General features: G+C 52.3%; 1 protein-coding gene across 3 annotated transcripts in view; it reads right to left on the bottom strand.

The window, feature by feature from the left end:
- The window catches only part of LOC119966675 (protein scribble homolog), a 38,507-nt gene extending 22,304 nt beyond the window's left edge, over window positions 1-16,203 (bottom strand). For 2 of the 3 annotated variants that reach the window (XM_038798734.1, XM_038798737.1), the window contains exons 1-3: window positions 16,057-16,203; window positions 11,677-11,714; window positions 10,649-10,723 (exon numbers count right to left, since the gene is read on the bottom strand). In XM_038798734.1, coding sequence (XP_038654662.1) covers window positions 10,649-10,723; window positions 11,677-11,714; window positions 16,057-16,195 — 252 coding nt within the window. In that variant the 5' untranslated portion in view covers window positions 16,196-16,203. The remainder of the gene's footprint in view (window positions 1-10,648; window positions 10,724-11,676; window positions 11,715-16,056) is intronic. The other variant, XM_038798736.1, reaches the window with a different exon arrangement.
- Window positions 16,204-20,793: the final 4,590 nt, after the last annotated feature.

The raw sequence follows: 20,793 nt of genomic DNA, 5'->3' as shown, positions 1-20,793 counted from the left end.
CACCGGCCCTTGGAAAGAGCATCCTACTTAAGCCCATGCCTCCACCCTATCCCCAGTAACCCCAACTAACCTTTTTGGACACTCAGGGCAAGTTAGCATGGCCAATCCAGCTAACCTGCACATCTTTAGATGGTGGGAGGAAACCAGAGCACCCGGAGGAAACCCACGCAGACACGGGGAGAACGTGCAGACTCTGCAGGATGCGAACAGAAGTCAAGCAGCTTCTCCCACTACAGTTCAATTAAAAATCTGGCTGCAGGGCAGCACGGTGGTGCAGTGGTTAGCACTGCTGCCTCACGGCACCGAGGTCCCAGGTTCGATCCCGGCCCTGGCTCACTTCTCATGTGGAGTTTGCACATTCTCCCCGTGTTTGCATGGGTTTCGCCCCCACAACCCAAAAATGTGCAGGGTAGGTGGATTGGCCACGCTAAATTGCCCCTTAATTGGAAAAAATTAATCGCGTACTCTAAATTTATTAAAAAACTATCTGTCTGTAGACAGACCAGCAATATCTTTCTAAACACTTCAGTTAGTTTTGGCTGGAAGCTGAGCTGAGATTCAGAGATTCCGCATTATTCTGACAGCGAGTCAGATCACTTTCTTTAAGCATTCTCAGAAGATCTCTTTCTCAAAGAGGAGCATTAAAGACATCTCTGTCCAGAGAGTATTGTTGAGTACTAACTGTATTTCAAAGTGGATTGAGAGCTAAGATAGTTTTATTGTTTGAGTGGGATTAAAGATAGCAGTTAAGGTTTATCGTGTCACTGCATTGATGTATTGTTTAAGGGGTAATTGTCAGCTATTTTCTGTGTGATATTAAAGATATTTTAATCCTGTGTTAGTAATAAAGTTTCTTTAATATTCCCTCTCCCTATTTTCTTTAATATTCCCTCTCCCTATTTACTTTAATATTCCCTCTCTATGTTCTTTAATATTCCCTCTCCCTATTTTCTTTAATATTCCCTCTCCCTATTTACTTTAATATTCCCTCTCCCTATTTTTTTAAATATCCCCTCTCCCTATTTTCTTTAATATTCCCTCTCTCTATTTACTTTAATATTCCCTCTCCCTATTTTCTTTAATATTCCCTCTCCCTATTTACTTTAATATTCTCTCTCCCTATTTTTTAAAATATTCCCTCTCTCTATTTACTTTAATATTCCCTCTCTATGTTCTTTAATATTCCCTCTCCCTATTTTCTTTAATATTCCTTCTCTATTTACTTTAATATCCCCCTCCCTATTTTCTTTAATATTCCCTCTCTATTTACTTTAATATTCCCTCTCCCTATTTTCTTTAATATTCCCTCTCCATGTTCTTTAATATTCCCTCTCCCTATTTTCTTTAATATCCCCTCTCTCTTTTTACTTTAATATTCCCTCTCCCTATTTTCTTTAATATTCCCTCTCCCTATTTTCTTTAATATTCCCTCTCTCTATTTACTTTAATATTCCCTCTCCCTATTTTCTTTAATATTCCCTATCCCTATTTTCTTTAATATTCCCTCTCCCTATTTACTTTAATATTCCTTCTCCCTATTTTCTTTAATATTCCCTCTCTCTATGTTCTTTAATATTCCCTCTCTCTATGTTCTTTAATATTCCCTCTCCCTATTTTCTTTAATATTCCCTCTCTCTATTTACTTTAATATTCCCTCTCTATGTTCTTTAATATTCCCTCTCCGTTTTCTTTTATACCATATTCCCTCTCCCTATTTACTTTAATATTCCCTCTCTCTATTTACTTTAATATTCCCTCTCCCTATTTTCTTTAATATTCCCTCTCTCTATTTACTTTAATATTCCCTCTCCCTATTTTCTTTAATATTCCCTCTCTCCATTTTCTTTAATATTCCCTCTCTATTTTCTTTAATATTCCCTCTCCCTATTTACTTTAATATTCCCTCTCTCTATTTACTTTAATATTCCCTCTCCCTATTTTCTTTAATATTCCCTCTCCCTATTTTCTTTAATATTACCTCTCCATGTTCTTTAATATTCCCTCTCTCTATTTACTTTAATATTCCCTCTCCCTATTTTCTTTAATATTCCCTCTCTATGTTCTTTAATATTCCCTCTCTCCATTTTCTTTAATATTCCCTCTCTATTTTCTTTAACATTCCCTCTCTCTATTTTCTTTAATATACACTCTCTCTATGTTCTTTAATATTCCCTCTCCCTATTTTCTTTAATATTCCCTCTCTCTATTTTCTTTAATATACACTCTCTCTATGTTCTTTAATATTCCCTCTCCCTATTTTCTTTAATATACCCTCTCCCTATTTACTTTAATATTCCCTCTCCCTATTTACTTTAATATTCCCTCTCTCTATTTTCTTTAATATTCCCTCTCCCTATTTACTTTAATATTCCCTCTCTCTATTTTCTTTAATATTCCCTCTCCCTATTTACTTTAATATTCCCTCTCCCTATTTTCTTTAATATTCCCTCTCTCTATTTTCTTTAATATTCCCTCTCCCTATTTTCTTTAATATTCCCTCTCCCTATTTACTTTAATATTCCCTCTCCCTATTTACTTTAATATACCCTCTCTATTTACTTTAATATACCCTCTCCCTATTTACTTTAATATTCCCTCTCCCTATTTTCTTTAATATACCCTATCCCTATTTTGCAGAAAGTTACTCCTGGAGCGAGGTCTCCTTTCCTCACAGGCTGACAAAAACAGGGCGACACGGTGATTAGCACTGCTGCCTCATATCTCCAAGGAGGCATCGTGACACATTGGTTAGCACTGCTGCATCACAGCTCCAGGGTCCCAGGTTCGATTCCCGGCTTGGGTCACTGTCTGTGCGGAGTCTGCACATTCTCCCCGTGTCTGCGTGGGTTTCCTCCGGGTGCTCCAGTTTCCTCCCACAGTCCAAAGATGTGCAGTGGTATGACAATGGTAAATTTCCCCTTAGTGTCCAGGAATGTGCAGGGTATGTGGGGTTATGGGTTCACGGAGATAGGGCAGGGGTGTGGGTCTAGGTAGGGTGTCCTATCAGAGGGTGGGTGCAGACTTAATGGGCCGAATGGCCTCCTGTACTGTGGGAATTCTATGGCTCAAAATAAGATCTTAAGGTCACTGTCCAGTAATGTAGAAGCTGTTGGGTCTGATCTGGGATTGTAATATGGTACACACTGTGTGTCAGTGATATGGGAGTGAATGTTATAGATGGGGTCCTAATCAAGGGGACCTGGATGTTGTCAAGTGTTGATGGAGCCGCATTGATCAGGGCAATTACTCTAAGAATGATCTTTCACTGGAACAGTTGGTAGTTGTCGGGATACTAACTAGAAGCAGTGGACACAATCTTAGACTAAAGGGTCCTTTAAAACAGAGATGAGGAGGGATTTCTTCAGCCAGAGGGTGGTGAATCTGTGGAACTCTTTGCCGCAAAAGGCTGTGGAGACCAAATCACTGAGTGTCTTTAAGACAGAGATAGATAGGTTTTTGATCAATAAGGGGATCAGGGGTTATGGGGAGAAGGCAGGAGACTGGGGATGGGCCGAGTGGCCTAATTCAGATCCTATGTCTTATGGGATTGTGGGCAAATATGAAATTGTCCATTTTGGTCGGAAGAATAAAAAAGCAGCTCATTATCGAAATGGTGAGAGATTCCAGCGGTGTGAGGTACAGAGGGATCTGGGTGTCCTAGTGCATGAATCACAAAAGGTGAGTATGCAGGTGCAGCAAGTAATTAGGAAAGCTAATACAATGTGATCATTTATTGCCAAGAGAATTCAATACAAGAGTCAGGAGGTTAAGGTTAAGTTGTACAGGACGTTGGTGAGACCACATCTGGAGTATTGTATTTATCTTATTTAAGGAAAGATGCCAATGTGTTAGAAACAGTTCAGAGAAGGTTTACCGGACTAACACCAGGAATGGGCGGCTTGTCTGACGAGGAAAGGTTGGGGAGGTTGGGTTTGTACCCACTGGAGTTTAGAGGAGTGAGAGCAACTTGATCAAAACCTTTCCAGTGCCAATGGAACTCCGGGCCCTGCCTCTCTTCTAGTGCCTGTACAATTGCAATCAATCCTGAGGGTGTTGACGGGGTGGGTACGGAGAGGATGTTTTCTCTTGTCGACGATTCTACAACTCGGGGTCACTGTTTAAAAATAAAGCAGAGGTGAGACATCTTTTCTCCGGGGGCGGGGGGTGAGTCTCTGGAACTCTCTTCCTCAAAGGGCAGTGGAAGCAGGATCTTTGAATATTGTTGAGGCAGAGCTGGATAGATTATTGATTAACAGGAGGGTGAAAGGTTATTGGGGGTCGGCGGGAATGTGGGGGTGAGGTTACAATCAGATCAGCTGTGATCTATTGAATGGGACAGTATTTTGGAAAGCCAAATCAAGGTAGGACTTTCACAGTGAATGGTCAGACCTTGGGGAGTATCGTGGAACAGAGGGACCTTGGAGTTCAGACGCACGGTTCTCTAAAGGTGGAATCACAGGTAGAGAGGGCAGTGAAGGTGGCTTTTGGCATGCTGGCCTTCACCAGTCAGGCCATTGAGTATAGACGTTGGGAAGTTATGTTGCAGTTGTACAGGACGTTGGTGAGGCCCCACCTGGAGTATTGTGTTCAGTTTTGGTCGCCTTGCTATCGGAAAGATGTTATTAAACTGGAGAGAGTGTGGAGGAGATTTACAAGGATGTTGCCAAGGACTCGAGGGACTGAGTTACAGGGAGAGATTGGACAGGCTGGGACAGGGACTGAGTTACAGGGAGGGATTGGACAGGCTGGGACAGGGACTGAGTTACAGGGAGAGATTGGACAGGCTGGGACACAGGGACTGAGTTACAGGGAGGGATTGGACAGGCTGGGACAGGGACTGAGTTACAGGGAGAGATTGGACAGGCTGGGACAGGGACTGAGTTACAGGGAGGGATTGGACAGGCTGGGACACAGGGACTGAGTTACAGGGAGGGATTGGACAGGCTGGGACAGGGACTGAGTTACAGGGAGGGATTGGACAGGCTGGGACACAGGGACTGAGTTACAGGGAGGGATTGGACAGGCTGGGACAGGGACTGAGTTACAGGGAGGGATTGGACAGGCTGGGACAGGGACTGAGTTACAGGGAGGGATTGGACAGGCTGGGACAGGGACTGAGTTACAGGGAGGGATTGGACAGGCTGGGACAGGGACTGAGTTACAGGGAGAGATTGGACAGGCTGGGACACAGGGACTGAGTTACAGGGAGAGATTGGACAGGCTGGGACAGGGACTGAGTTACAGGGAGGGATTGGACAGGCTGGGACAGGGACTGAGTTACAGGGAGGGATTGGACAGGCTGGGACAGGGACTGAGTTACAGGGAGGGATTGGACAGGCTGGGACACAGGGACTGAGTTACAGGGAGAGAGTGGACAGGCTGGGACAGGGACTGAGTTACAGGGAGGGATTGGACAGGCTGGGACAGGGACTGAGTTACAGGGAGGGATTGGACAGGCTGGGACAGGGACTGAGTTACAGGGAGGGATTGGACAGGCTGGGACACAGGGACTGAGTTACAGGGAGGGATTGGACAGGCTGGGACAGGGACTGAGTTACAGGGAGGGATTGGACAGGCTGGGACAGGGACTGAGTTACAGGGAGGGATTGGACAGGCTGGGTCACAGGGACTGAGTTACAGGGAGGGATTGGACAGGCTGGGACAGGGACTGAGTTACAGGGAGGGATTGGACAGGCTGGGACAGGGACTGAGTTACAGGGAGGGATTGGACAGGCTGGGACACAGGGACTGAGTTACAGGGAGGGATTGGACAGGCTGGGACAGGGACTGAGTTACAGGGAGGGATTGGACAGGCTGGGACAGGGACTGAGTTACAGGGAGGGATTGGACAGGCTGGGACAGGGACTGAGTTACAGGGAGGGATTGGACAGGCTGGGACAGGGACTGAGTTACAGGGAGGGATTGGACAGGCTGGGACAGGGACTGAGTTACAGGGAGGGATTGGACAGGCTGGGACAGGGACTGAGTTACAGGGAGGGATTGGACAGGCTGGGACAGGGACTGAGTTACAGGGAGGGATTGGACAGGCTGGGACAGGGACTGAGTTACAGGGAGGGATTGGACAGGCTGGGAAAGGGACTGAGTTACAGGGAGAGATTGGACAGGCTGGGACAGGGACTGAGTTACAGGGAGGGATTGGACAGGCTGGGACAGGGACTGAGTTACAGGGAGGGATTGGACAGGCTGGGACAGGGACTGAGTTACAGGGAGGGATTGGACAGGCTGGGACTTTTCTCTAGAGGGTAGAAGACTGAGGGGTGATCTTATAGAGATGAATAAGATCATGAGAGGCATGGATAGGGTGAATGCACTCTCTTTTTCCCAGGTTTGGGGAATGGAGAACTAGACGGTGTAGGTTTAAGTTAAGAGGGGAAAGAATTAATGGGAACCTGAGGAGCAACTTGTTTCCACAGAGGGTGGTAGGTATGTGGAATGAGCTGTCGGAGGGAGTGGGTGAGGCAGAGGCATTGACAACATTTAAAAGGGTTTAAACTAATGTGGCAGGGGGATGGGAACCAATGCTGGAAGTTGGAAGGTAGTAAAACAGGGACAGAAACAAAAGGAAGTAAGGGGCAAAGTGCAAGGCAGAGAAGACATAGTCAGAAATCCATAAGGGCGACAGTACAAGGTACAGTGACTGAGGGGAGCACAGTGAATAGGCCCAGTAATAACAAAAGGAATAAAACTGGAGATGTTAAGATTCAAAACAGAGGTAAAAAAACCAACATAAGTGTACTTTACCTGAATGCTCGTAGTATTCGGAATAAAGTAAATGAGTTGGTGGCACAAATCATCGTGAAGGACTATGATTTAGTGGCCATTACTGAAACATGGTTAAAGGATGGTCACGACTGGGAGTTAAATATCCGAGGGTATCAAACTATTCGGAAGGACAGAGTGGATGGTAAGGGAGGTGGTGTTGCTCTGTTATTTAAGGATGACATCCGGGCAATAGTAAGGGATGACATCGGTGCTATTGGGGATAAGGTTGAATCCATTTGGGTGGAAATCAGGAATAGTAAGGCGAAAAAGTCACTGAAAGGAGTAGTCTATCGGCCACCAAATAGTAACGAGATGGTGGGGCAGGCAATAAACAAAGAAATAACTGATGCATGTAGAAATGGTACAGCAGTTATCATGGGGGATTTTAATCTACATGTCGATTGGTTTAACCAGGTCGGTCAAGGCAACCGTGAGGAGGAGTTTATAGAATGTATCCGCGATAGTTTCCTAGAACAGTATGTAATGGAACCTACGAGGGAACAAGCGGTCCTAGATCTTGTCCTGTGTAATGAGACAGGATTGATTCATGATCTCATAGTTAGGGATCCTCTCGGAAGGAGCGATCACAATATGGTGGAATTTAAAATACAGATGGAGGGTGAGAAAGTAAAATCAAATACTAGTGTTTTGTGTTTAAACAAAGGAGATTACAAGGGGATGAGAGAAGAACTAGCTAAGGTAGACTAGGAGCTAAGACTTTATGGTGGAACAGTTGAGGAACAGTGGAGAACCTTCCAAGCGATTTTTCACAGTGCTCAGCAAAGGTTTATACCAACAAAAAGGAAGGACGGAAGAAAGAGGGAAAATCGACCGTGGATATCTAAGGAAATAAGGGAGAGTATCAAATTGAAGGAAAAAGCATATAAAGTGGCAAAGATTGCTGGGAGATTAGAGGACTGGGAAATCTTTAGGGGGCAACAGAAAGCTACTAAAAAAGCTATAAAGAAGAGTAAGATAGAGTATGAGAGTAAACTTGCTCAGAATATAAAAACAGACAGTAAAAGGTTTTACAAATATATAAGACAAAAAAGAGTGGCTAAGGTAAATATTGGTCCTTTAGAGGATGAGAAGGGAGTTTTAATAATGGGAAATGAGGAAATGGCTGAGGAACTGAACAGGTTTTTTGGGTCGGTCTTCACAGTGGAAGACACAAATAACATGCCAGTGACTGATAGAAATGAGGCTATGACAGGTGAGGACCTTGAGACGATTGTTATCACTAAGGAGGGAGTGATGGGCAAGCTAATGGGGCTAAAGGTAGACAAGTCTCCTGGCCCTGATGGAATGCATCCCAGAGTGCTAAAAGAGATGGCTAGGGAAATTGCAGATGCACTAGTGATAATTTACCGAAATTCACTAGACTCTGGGGTGGTCCCGGTGGATTGGAAATTAGCAAACGTGACGCCACTGTTTAAAAAAGGAGGTAGGCAGAAAGCAGGAAATTATAGGCCAGTGAGTTTAACTTCGGTAATAGGGTAGATGCTGGAATCTATCATCAAGGAAGAAATTGCGAGGCATCTGGATAGAAATTGTCCCATTGGGCAGACGCAGCATGGGTTCGTAAAGGGCAGGTCATGCCTAACTAATTTAGTGGAATGTTTTGAGGACATTACCAGTGCAGTCGATAACGGGGAGCCGATGGATGTGGTATATCTGGATTTCCAGAAAGCCTTTGACAAGGTGCCACACAAAAGGTTGCTGCATAAGATAAAGATGCATGGCATTAAGGGTAAAGTAGTAGCATGGATAGAGGATTGGTTAATTAATAGAAAGCAAAGAGTTGGGATAAATGGGTGTTTCTCTGGTTGGCAATCAGTAGCTAGTGGTGTCCCTCAGGGATCCGTGTTGGGCCCACAATTGTTCACAATTTACATTGATGATTTGGAGTTGGGGACCAAGGGCAATGTGTCCAAGTTTGCAGATGACATTAAGATGAGTGGTAAAGCGATTAGTGCAGAGGATACTGGAAGTCTGCAGAGGGATTTGGATAGGTTAAGTGAATGGGCTCGGGTCTGGCAGATGGAATACAATGTTGACAAATGTGAGGTTATCCATTTTGGTAGGAATAACAGCAAACGGGATTATTATTTAAACGATAAAATATTAAAGCATGCCGCTGTTCAGAGAGACTTGGGTGTGCTAGTGCATGAGTCACAGAAGGTTGGTTTACAAGTGCAACAGGTGATTAAGAAGGCAAATGGAATTTTGTCCTTCATTGCTAGAGGGATGGAGTTTAAGACTAGGGAGGTTATGTTGCAATTGTATAAGGTGTTAGTGCGGCCACACCTGGAGTATTTTGTTCAGTTTTGGTCTCCTTACCTGAGAAAGGACGTACTGGCGCTGGAGGGTGTGCAGAGGAGATTCACTAGGTTAATCCCAGAGCTGAAGGGGTTGGATTATGAGGAGAGGTTGAGTAGACTGGGACTGTACTCGTTGGAATTTAGAAGGATGAGGGGGGATCTTATAGAAACATTTAAAATTATGAAGGGAATAGATAGGATAGATGCGGGCAGGTTGTTTCCACTGGCGGGTGAAAGCAGAACTAGGGGGCATAGCCTCAAAATAAGGGGAAGTAGATTTAGGACTGAGTTTAGGAGGAACTTCTTCACCCAAAGGGTTGTGAATCTATGGAATTCCTTGCCCAGTGAAGCAGTTGAGGCTCCTTCATTACATGTTTTTAAGGTAAAGATAGATAGTTTTTTGAAGAATAAAGGGATTAAGGGTTATGGTGTTCGGGCCGGAAAGTGGAGCTGAGTCCACAAAAGATCAGCCATGATCTCATTGAATGGCGGAGCAGGCTCGAGGGGCCAGATGGCCTACTCCTGCTCCTAGTTCTTATGTTCTTATGTTCTCTTATGTTCTTATGTTCTAAAAGGCATTTGGACAGATACATGGATAGGAAAGGTCTGGAGGGATATGGTCCAAATGCAGGAAAATGAGGTGAGCGTAAATGGGCCGTTTGGTTGGCATTGAGCAGTTTGGCCGAAGGGCATGTCTCCACGCCGTAGATTCCATAGTTCTAGCAGGCTGGAGGGGTCGAGTGGCCTATTTCTGTCCCTAATTCATAAGTCTGTTATGTAATATTGCATCCTAAAATACTGTGTGAGAAAGTAGAAAGTTGTACTGAACCTCTATAAAGCTCTGGTTAGGTTACAACTCGAGTATCGTGTCCAGCTCTGGTTCCCAGGATGCGAGGGTCCTCGAGAGGGAAGATAAGGTAGACAAAGAAGAAGAGTTTGCAATGGAAATTGGATAGGCTTTTGAGGGAAATAATCCTGCAGGGCTATGGGGACAGTGTGGGTGAACAGAACTGACATTATACAGAGCTGGCACAGATTAGATGGGCTGAATGGTGTCCTTTGTGCCATAGTTACTGTATGTCATTGAGCATACAGATGAGAAACATACTGGAACGAACGCCAGATTCTTGGGGGACACCAGAGAGATCCATTGAAGCTAACTCTCTGCTTCCAACGAGATAAATAAGAACAGAACCAGGCATGGACCAATCCCACCTCGGAGTTATCTTCGACAAGACAAGTCTCCCAGCCTTTTGAGCATCCCGATAGGCAGAGCTTCAGTCCAAGCCCTTAGTATCTGCTCGACAAGAGCCTCAAGAAACACAACACCAAAAAGCACATGCCAATTCAACTCACAGGATAGGAGGTCCCTCCACAAAGCAGCAGCGAATAGCAAGACCCTGACCCCATGCTTCCCCTTAGCAGCATGCTGATAGACGTGATGTCCCCTCCATGTAACACAGCACACCGGACAATGCAACAACTAAGAGGCAGCTGGTTGGAACAACAATGGCACTGGTGGGGAGACAGCATGCAGCCTGTACCTGGATATCGTAAACTGGTTTAGAAGATGGGATAGCTGCAAACTGACGGTAATCAAACTTCTTTTCTGACCAGGACTGTAAGGTACAGTAAAGAAGAGTGAGAAAAGGACGGAGAAATATCCAACACTGCTCTGTAAGGGTGTAAGAAATTAGGAAGATGCAATATCACAGGCAGTCGTGCGCAGTCACGCCAGGAATTGCCAAACACCCAGGCACACAATCACACACAAACATACAAACAAAAAGATACTTCCGTACACGCATGTAGAAATCAAGCACACGCACAAACCTGTGCACGCACACATGCACAAGTAGGCACATACGTAAAGACACACAACCACACACAATTCTTGGCGTCCAGCATGAATATTGATTGCAGGATGACACAGTTAAACCCAGGCAGGGATACAGCTGAACTCAGCAGACACGGGCAGCACGGTAGCATGGTGGTTAGCATAAATGCTTCACAGCTCCAGGGTCCCAGGTTCGATTCCCGGCTGGGTCACTGTCTGTGCGGAGTCTGCACATCCTCCCCGTGTGTGCGTGGGTTTCCTCCGGGTGCTCTGGTTTCCTCCCACAGTCCAAAGATGTGCGGGTTAGGTGGATTGGCCATGCTAAATTGCCCGTAGTGTCCTAAAAAGTAAGGTTAAGGGGGGGGGGGGGGTTATTGGGTTACGGGTATAGGGTGGATACCTGGGTTTGAGTAGGGTGATCATGGCTCGGCACAACATCGAGGGCCGAAGGGCCTGTTCTGTGCTGTAATGTTCTATGTAGGGGGTGAGGATTGCTGGGAAAAGGGTACAGAGGGGGAATGGGGAGAGAAAGAGTGGGGGGGGGTTGATAAAAGAGCTGAGGGGGGGGCGGAGTGAAGAGAGGAGGGGAGGGGGAGACCACGTGGGGGGGGGGTTAAGCTGGACACCGGGTGGAGACGATCCTGCAGGGGGTGGAGGGGGGGAATCAATGATGTTAAACGAGGGAATGGGACTTTTACCAGAAGCATATTCTTTTTAAATGGAAAGTGGACTCACCAGGCGCCCAGGCGATGTGACACTGCGAGGACTGTGATCTGTAACACACACAATTAACACTCAGCGGTAATTACAGCAAATTACTGCCGACACTGGAATCGGAAACTAAACTGAAAATGCGGGACAATTTTAGCAGGTCGGACAGCCTATGTGGAGAGAGAAGGAAGTTCATGTTTCCAGTCTGGATTACTCTTCCAGAAAGCTTTCACAACGAGTCATTGACCCTTCTCTCCACAGGAGTCAATGAGGATGTGAAACTGACGCAGGAAACTGGGCACAAAAATACATTGAACATTGTGAAGCTCACCAGCATCTAGACTCTTTCCCCACCCACAGCAAAGGAGAGAGAGGGAAGCAGTGGAAGGCATGGGGATTGTGGAGTGTGTGTGTGTGGGGGTGTGTGTGTGGGGGTGTGTACACACTGTCCATGGAGTGTGTGTGTGTGGGGGTGTGTGTGTGTGGGGGTGTGTACACACTGTACATGGAGTGTGTGTGTGTGGGGGTGTGTGTGTGGGGGTGTGTACACACTGTCCATGGAGTGTGTGTGTGGATGTGTGTGTGGGGGGGGGGGGTGTACACACTGTCCATGGAGTGTGTGTGTGGGGGTGTGTACACACTGTCCATGGAATGTGTGTGTATGGGTGTGTACACACTGTCCATGGAGTGTGTGTGTGGGGGTGTGTGTGTGGGGGTGTGTACACACTGTCCATGGAGTGTGTGTGTGGGGGTGTGTACACACTGTCCATAGAGTGTGTGTGTGGATGTGTGTGTGTGGGGGGGGGGGGTGTACACACTGTCCATGGAGTGTGTGTGTGTGGGGGTGTGTGTGGGTGTGTACACACTGTCCATGGAGTGTGTGTGTGTGGGTGTGTACACACTGCCCATGGAGTGTGTGTGTGTGTGGGGGTGTGTACACACTGTCCATGGAGTGTGTGTGTGTGGGTGTGTACACACTGCCCATGGAGTGTGTGTGTGTGTGGGGGTGTGTACACACTGTCCATGGAGTGTGTGTGTGTGGGGGTGTGTGTGTGTGTGGGGGTGTGTGTGTGGGGGGTGTACACACTGTCCATGGAGTGTGTGTGTGGGGGTGTGTGTGTGTGGGTGTGTACACACTGTCCATGGAGTGTGTGTGTGTGGGGGTGTGTGTGTGTGGGGGTGTGTGTGTGGGGGGTGTACACACTGTCCATGGAGTGTGTGTGTGGGGGTGTGTGTGTGTGGGGGTGTGTGTGTGGGGGGGTGTACACACTGTCCATGGAGTGTGTGCGTGGGGGTGTGTGTGTGTGGGGGGGTGTGTGTGGGGGGGGTGTACACACTGTCCATGGAGTGTGTGCGTGGGGGTGTGTACACACTGTCCATGGAGTGTGTGCGTGTGGGTGTGTACACACTGTCCATGGAGTGTGTGTGTGTGGGGGTGTGTACACACTGTCCATGGAGTGTGTGTGTGTGGGGGTGTGTGTGTGTGGGGGTGTACACACTGTCCATGGAGTGTGTGTGTGGATGTGTGTGGGGGGGGGGGGGTGTACACACTGTCCATGGAGTGTGTGTGTGTGGGAGTGTGTGTGTAGGGGTGTGTACACACTGTCCATGGAGTGTGTGGGGGTGTGTGTGTGGGGGTGTGTGTGTGGGGGGGTGTGTACACACTGTCCATGGAGTGTGTGTGTGGATGTGTGTGGGGGGGGGGGTGTACACACTGTCCATGGAGTGTGTGTGGTGGGGGGGGTGTACACACTGTCCATGGAGTGTGTGTGTGGGGGTGTGTACACACTGTCCATGGAGTGTGTGTGTGTGGGGGTGTGTACACACTGTCCATGGAGTGTGTGTGGTGGGTGTGTGTGTGTGGGGGGGGGGGGGTGTGGGTGTGTGTATGGGGGTGTGTACACACTGTCCATGGAGTGTGTGTGTGGGGGTGTGTGTGGGGGGGGTGTACACACTGTCCATGGAGTGTGTGTGTGTGGGGGTGTGTGTGTGGGGGTGTGTACACACTGTCCATGGAGTGTGTGTGTGGGTGTGTGTGTGTGGGGGGGGGGGGTGTGGGTGTGTGTATGGGGGTGTGTACACACTGTCCATGGAGTGTGTGTGTGGGGGTGTGTGTGGGGGGGGTGTACACACTGTCCATGGAGTGTGTGTGTGGGGGTGTGTACACACTGTCCATGGAGTGTGTGTGTGGGTGTGTGTGTGTGGGGGGGGGGGGGTGTGGGTGTGTGTATGGGGGTGTGTACACACTGTCCATGGAGTGTGTGTGTGGGGGTGTGTGTGGGGGGGGGGGGGGGTGTACACACTGTCCATGGAGTGTGTGTATGGGGGTGTGTACACACTGTCCATGGAGTGTGTGTGGGGGGGGGGGGTGTACACACTGTCCATAAAGTGTGTGTATGTGGGTGTGTGTGTGGGGGGGGGGGGGGTGTGTACACACTGTCCATGGAGTGTGTGTGTGGGGGTGTATGTGGGTGTGTGTGTGGGGGGGGGGGGGGGTGTACACACTGTCCATGGAGTGTGTGTGTGGGGGTGTGTACACACTGTCCATAGAGTGTGTGTGAGGGGGTGTGTACACACTGTCCATGGAATGTGGGGGAGGGGGCTGTACGTACTGTTCAGCGGTGTGGGGGAGGGGGCTGTACGTACCGTCCAGCGGTGTGGGGGGGGGGGGGGGGGGCTGTGGGGGAGGGGGCTGTACGTACCGTCCAGCGGTGTGGGGGAGGGGGCTGTACGTACCGTCCAGCGGTATGGGGTAGGGGGCTGTACGTACCGCCCAGCGGTGTGGAGTAGGGGGCTGTACGTACCATCCAACGGTGTGGGGTAGGGGGCTGTACGTACCGCCCAGCGGTGTGGGGTAGGGGGCTGTACGTACCGTCCAGCGGTGTGGGGGTCTGGGCTGTACGTACCGTCCAGCGGTGTGGGGGAGGGGGCTGTACGTACCGCCCAGCGGCGTGGGGTAGGGGGCTGTACGTACCGTCCAGCGGTGTGGGGGAGGGGGCTGTACGTACCGTCCAGCGGTGTGGGGTAGGGGGCTGTACGTACCGTCCAGTGGTGTGGGGGAGGGGGCTGTACGTCCCGCCCAGCGGTGTGGGGGAAGGGGCTGTACGTACCGTCCAGCGGTGTGGGGGAGGGGGCTGTACGTACCGTCCAGCGGTGTGGGGGAGGGGGCTGTACGTACCGTCCATTTGTGTGGGGGAGGGGGCTGTGGGGGTGGGGGCTGTACGTACCGCCCAGCGGTGTGGGGGAGGGGGCTGTACGTACCGTCCAGCGGTGTGGGGGGAGGGGGCTGTACGTACCGTCCAGCGGTGTGGGGTAGGGGGCTGTACGTACTGTCCAGCGGTGTGGGGGAGGGGGCTGTACGTACCGCCCAGCGGTGTGGGGGAGGGGGCTGTACGTACCGCCCAGCGGTGTGGGGGAGGGGGCTGTACGTACCGTCCAGCGGTGTGGGGGTCTGGGCTGTACGTACCGCCCAGCGGTGTGGGGGAGGGGGCTGTACGTACCGTCCAGCGGTGTGGGGGAGGGGGCTGTACGTACTGTCCAGCGGTGTGGGGGAGGGGGCTATACGTACCGTCCAGCGGTGTGGGGTAGGGGGCTGTACGTACTGTCCAGCGGTGTGGGGGAGGGGGCTGTGGGGGAGGGGGCTGTACGTGCCGCCCAGCGGTGTGGGGGTAGGGGGCTGTATGTACCGTCCAGCGGTGTGGGGGAGGGGGCTGTGGGGGAGGGGGCTGTACGTGCCGCCCAGCGGTGTGGGGGTAGGGGGCTGTATGTACCGTCCAGCGGTGTGGGGGAGGGGGCTGTACGTACTGTCCAGCGGTGTGGGGGAGGGGGGCCAGCGGTGTGGGGGAGTGGGCTGTACGTGCCGCCCAGCGGTGTGGGGGGTAGGGGGCTGTATGTACCGTCCAGCGGTGTGGGGGAGGGGGCTGTACGTACTGTCCAGCGGTGTGGGGGAGGGGGGCCAGCGGTGTGGGGGAGGGGGCTGTAAGTGCCGCCCAGCGGTGTGGGGGTAGGGGGCTGTATGTACCGCCCAGCGGTGTGGGGGAGGGGGCTGTGGGGGAGGGGGCTGTACGTACCGTCTAGCGGTGTGGGGGAGGGGGCTGTACATACCGTCCGGCGGTGTGGGGGAGGGGGCTGTATGCACCGCCCAGCGGTGTGGGGGAGGGGGCTGTACGTACCGTCCAGCGGTGTGGGGGAGGGGGCTGTACGTACCGCCCAGCGGTGTGGGGGAGGGGGCTGTACGTACCGTCCAGCGGTGTGGGGGAGGGGGCTGTACGTACCGCCCAGCGGTGTGGGGGAGGGGGCTGTACGTACCGTCCAGCGGTGTGGGGGAGGGGGCTGTACGTACCCAGCGGTGTGGGGGAGGGGGCTGTACGTACCCAGCGGTGTGGGGGAGGGGGCTGTACCTACCGTCCAGCGGTGTGGGGGAGGGGGTAGCGGCAGGTGATGGCGACTCCGACAGCTGGTCCAGCGGGCTGCGTTTCCGCGGCTCCTTCGATTTGGCGATCACCATCTGTGCTTTGAGTGCATCCTGTTCGAGCGACTTCATCCTGTGAAAGGCAGGTGACAATGTTCAGTGGGGTGTGGGAGGGGGGGTAGTTGCAATGGAGGAAGGGCCCCAGACTCCCAGCTGCCATATTCAATCTGGTCCTACTCCTGACTCAGGAAAGGACAACCCTCAATAGGGGATTGGCCAGTACAGAAAACAGTATCCTGTCCAATAAAGACCAAATCTGTGTTTTTGGAGAATTCCTGATGTCCAGCTGTAGTGAGGAATGTTAAAGAATATGCTTTCAAATGGAGCTGCCTCACTAACAGTTCAGTACGGAGTAATTCGGGACCTAAGCTCCTCACTCTGTCATTTTCTATAACCTGCATCCAGCGATTGTAAACAGAGATTGTCCACACAGGCCGAAAGCTGTGAAGTACCACAGTCAGCAGAGCGCTCCACCCTCAGTCTGGTCAGAGTCACCCCTCACAATCACACCCCCACAGCTGAATCACAAATTCACACCCCCCACAAGGCGGAATGTCACTGTAGGGAGCCCCCAGCAAATCTACTGACTGTTGACCTTACAGTCCGGTCTCTACCCAACACACACACACACACACACACACACACACACACACTAAAACACTGACTATTTCAATCCTGCTGACCCAAAACAGCAGGATTCATCACCAGGATTCATATACCCAAACCACACGGAGGGCCAGAACCCAGGAGCTTCACATTAATTCCTTCACACTTCACAAACACTGGACCCCGCTAATGGCAGACAGTTGGCTCCAATCTGCCAAATTCCACCAGAAGTGAAGAGGTACAGGTACAGGTACAGGTACAGGTACTGAAGAAACCATTTTGGTCCATTGTGTCTGCGTTGGCCCTTTGCTTGTGTGATCCAAGAGTAATGTCCCCCCTGCTTCCCACATCACTCCCTTCCCATATCAGCCCTGTCCCCTTCCCACAGCAGCCCTGTCCCCTTCCCACAGCAGCCCTGACCCCTTCCCACAGCAGCCCTGTCCCCTTCCCACAGCAGCCCTGTCCCCTTCCCACAGCAGCCCTGACCCCTTCCCACAGCAGCCCTGACCCCTTCCCACAGCAGCCCTGACCCCTTCCCACAGCAGCCCTGTCCCCTTCCCACAGCAGCCCTGTCCCCTTCCCACAGCAGCCCTGTCCCCATCCCATATCAGCCCTGTCCCCTTCCCACAGCAGCCCTGTCCCCTTCCCACATCAGCCCTGTGCCCTTCCCACAGCAACCCTGTCCCCTTCCCACATCAGCCCTGTGCCCTTCCCACAGCAGCCCTGTCCCCTTCCCACATCACTCCCTTCCCATATCAGCCCTGACCCCTTCCCACAGCAGCCCTGACCCCTTCCCACAGCAGCCCTGTCCCCTTCCCACAGCAGCCCTGACCCCTTCCCACAGCAGCCCTGACCCCTTCCCACAGCAGCCCTGACCCCTTCCCACAGCAGCCCTGACCCCTTCCCACAGCAGCCCTGTCCCCTTCCCATATCAGCACTGTCCCCTTCCCACAGCAGCCCTGACCCCTTCCCACAGCAGCCCTGACCCCTTCCCACAGCAGCCCTGACCCCTTCCCACAGCAGCCCTGTCCCCTTCCCATATCAGCACTGTCCCCTTCCCACAGCAGCCCTGACCCCTTCCCACAGCAGCCCTGACCCCTTCCCACAGCAGCCCTGTCCCCTTCCCACAGCAGCCCTGACCCCTTCCCACAGCAGCCCTGTCCCCTTCCCATATCAGCACTGTCCCCTTCCCACAGCAGCCCTGACCCCTTCCCACAGCAGCCCTGACCCCTTCCCACAGCAGCCCTGACCCCTTCCCACAGCAGCCCTGTCCCCTTCCCATATCAGCACTGTCCCCTTCCCACAGCAGCCCTGACCCCTTCCCACAGCAGCCCTGACCCCTTCCCACAGCAGCCCTGACCCCTTCCCACAGCAGCCCTGTCCCCTTCCCACATCACTCCCTTCCCATATCAGCCCTGCTCCCTTCCCACATCAGTCCTGTCCCCTTCCCATATCAGCACTGTCCCCTTCCCACAGCAGCCCTGTCCCCTTCCCATATCAGCACTGTCCCCTTCCTACATCTCCCCTGCTTCCCACATCCCCCCTGCTTCCCACAGCAGCCCTGTCCCCTTCCCACAGCAGCCCTGTCCCCTTCCCACAGCAGTCCTGTCCCCTTCCCATATCAGCCCTGACCCCTTCCCACAGCAGCCCTGACCCCTTCCCACAGCAGCCCTGTCCCCTTCCCACAGCAGCCCTGTCCCCTTCCCACAGCAGCCCTGTCCCCTTCCCACAGCAGCCCTGTCCCCTTCCCACAGCAGCCCTGTCCCCTTCCCACAGCAGCCCTGTCCCCATCCCATATCAGCCCTGACCCCTTCCCACAGCAGCCCTGACCCCTTCCCACAGCAGCCCTGTCCCCTTCCCATATCAGCACTGTCCCCTTCCCACATCCCCCCTGCTTCCCACAGCAGCCCTGTCCCCTTCCCACAGCAGCCCTGTCCCCTTCCCACAGCAGCCCTGACCCCTTCCCACAGCAGCCCTGACCCCTTCCCACAGCAGCCCTGACCCCTTCCCACAGCAGCCCTGTCCCCTTCCCATATCAGCACTGTCCCCTTCCCACAGCAGCCCTGACCCCTTCCCACAGCAGCCCTGTCCCCTTCCTACATCTCCCCTGCTTCCCACATCCCCCCTGCTTCCCACATCAGTCCTGTCCCCTTCCCACATCTCCCCTGCTTCCCACATCCCCCCTGCTTCCCACATCCCCCCTGCTTCCCACATCTCCCGTGCTTCCCACATCCCCCCTGCTTCCCACATCCCCCCTGCTTCCCACATCCCCCCTGCTTCCCACATCCCCCCTGCTTCCCACATCAGCCCCTCCCCTTCCCACATCCCCCCTGCTTCCCACATCAGCCCTGTCCCCTTCCCACATCCCCTCTGCTTCCCACATCTCCCCTGTCCCCTTCCCACATCCCCCCTGCTTCCCACATCCCCCCTGCTTCCCACATCCTCCCTGCTTCCCACATCCCCCCCTGCTTCCCACATCTCCCTTGCTTCCCACATCAGCCCTGCTTCCCACATCCCCCCTGCTTCCCACATCCCCCGTTTCCCACATCCCCCCTGCTTCCCACATCTCCCCTGCTTCCCACATCTCCCCTGCTTCCCACATCCCCCCTGCTTCCCACATCCGCCCTGCTTCCCACATCCCCCCTGCTTCCCACATCCCCCCTGCTTCCCACATCCCCCCTGCTTCCCACATCTCCCTTGCTTCCCACATCCCCCCTGCTTCCCACATCAGCCCCTCCCCTTCCCACATCCCCCCTGCTTCCCACATCTCCCCTGCTTCCCACATCAGCCCTACTTCCCACATCCCCCCCTTCCCACATCCCCCCTGCTTCCCACATCTCCCCTGCTTCCCACATCCCCTCTGCTTCCCACACCCCCCCTTCCCACATCTCCCCTGCTTCCCACATCAGCCCTGTCCCCTTCCCACATCCCCCCTGCTTCCCACCTCACCCCTGCTTCCCACATCAGCCCCTCCCCTTCCCACATCTCCCTTGCTTCCCACATCTCCCCTGCTTCCCACATCCCCCCTGCTCCCCACATCCCCCCTGCTTCCCATATCCCCCCCCTGCTTCCCACATCCCCCCTGCTTCCAACATCTCCCCTGCTTCCCACATCTCCCCTGCTTCCAACATCAGCCCCTCCCCTTCCCACATCCCCCCTGCTTCCCACATCAGCCCCTCCCTTTCCCACATCTCCCCTGCTTCCCACATCTCCCCTGCATCCCACATCCCCCTGCATCCCACATCTCCCCTGCTTCCCACATCCCCCCTGCTTCCCACATCCCCCCTGCTTCCCACATCTCCCCTGCTTCCCACATCCCCCCCTTCCCACATCCCCCCTGCTTCCCACATCTCCCCTGCTTCCCACATCCCCCCCCTTCCCACATCAGCCCTGCTTCCCACATCTCCCCTGCTTCCCACATCCCCCCTGCTTCCCACATCCCCCCTGCTTCCCACATCCCCCCTGCTTCCCACATCCCCCTTGCTTCCTACATCAGCCCTGCTTCCCACATCTCCCCTGCTTCCCACATCAGCCTTGTCCCCTTCCCACATCTCCCCTGCTTCCCACATCAGCCTTGTCCCCTTCCCACATCTCCCCTGCTTCCCACATCAGCCTTGTCCCCTTCCCACATCACCCCTGCTTCCCAAATCTCCATCTACAAGTTTGTTGACGATACGACCATAGTGGGCCGGATCTCGAATAACGACGAGTCAGAATACAGGAGGGAGATAGAGAACCTAGTGGAGTGGTGCAACGACAACAATCTCTCCCTCAATGCCAGCAAAACTAAAGAGCTGGTCATCGACTTCAGGAAGCATAGTACTGTACACACCCCTGTCAGCATCAACGGAGCCGAGGTAGAGATGGTTAGCAGTTTCAAATTCCTAGGGGTGCACATCACCAAAAATCTGTCCTGGTCCACCCACGTCGACGCTATCACCAAGAAAGCACAACAGCGCCTATACTTCCTCAGGAAACTAAGGAAATTCGGCATGTCCACATTAACCCTTACCAACTTTTACAGATGCACTATAGAGAGCATCCTATCGGGCTGCATCACAGCC

The sequence above is a fragment of the Scyliorhinus canicula genome, chromosome 5 (genome assembly GCF_902713615.1).
Source record: "Scyliorhinus canicula chromosome 5, sScyCan1.1, whole genome shotgun sequence".
NCBI classification, from domain to species: Eukaryota; Metazoa; Chordata; class Chondrichthyes; order Carcharhiniformes; family Scyliorhinidae; genus Scyliorhinus; species Scyliorhinus canicula.
The sequence above is the reverse complement of the archived record's forward strand: the minus strand, read 5'-3'. Positions and strand labels throughout refer to the sequence as shown.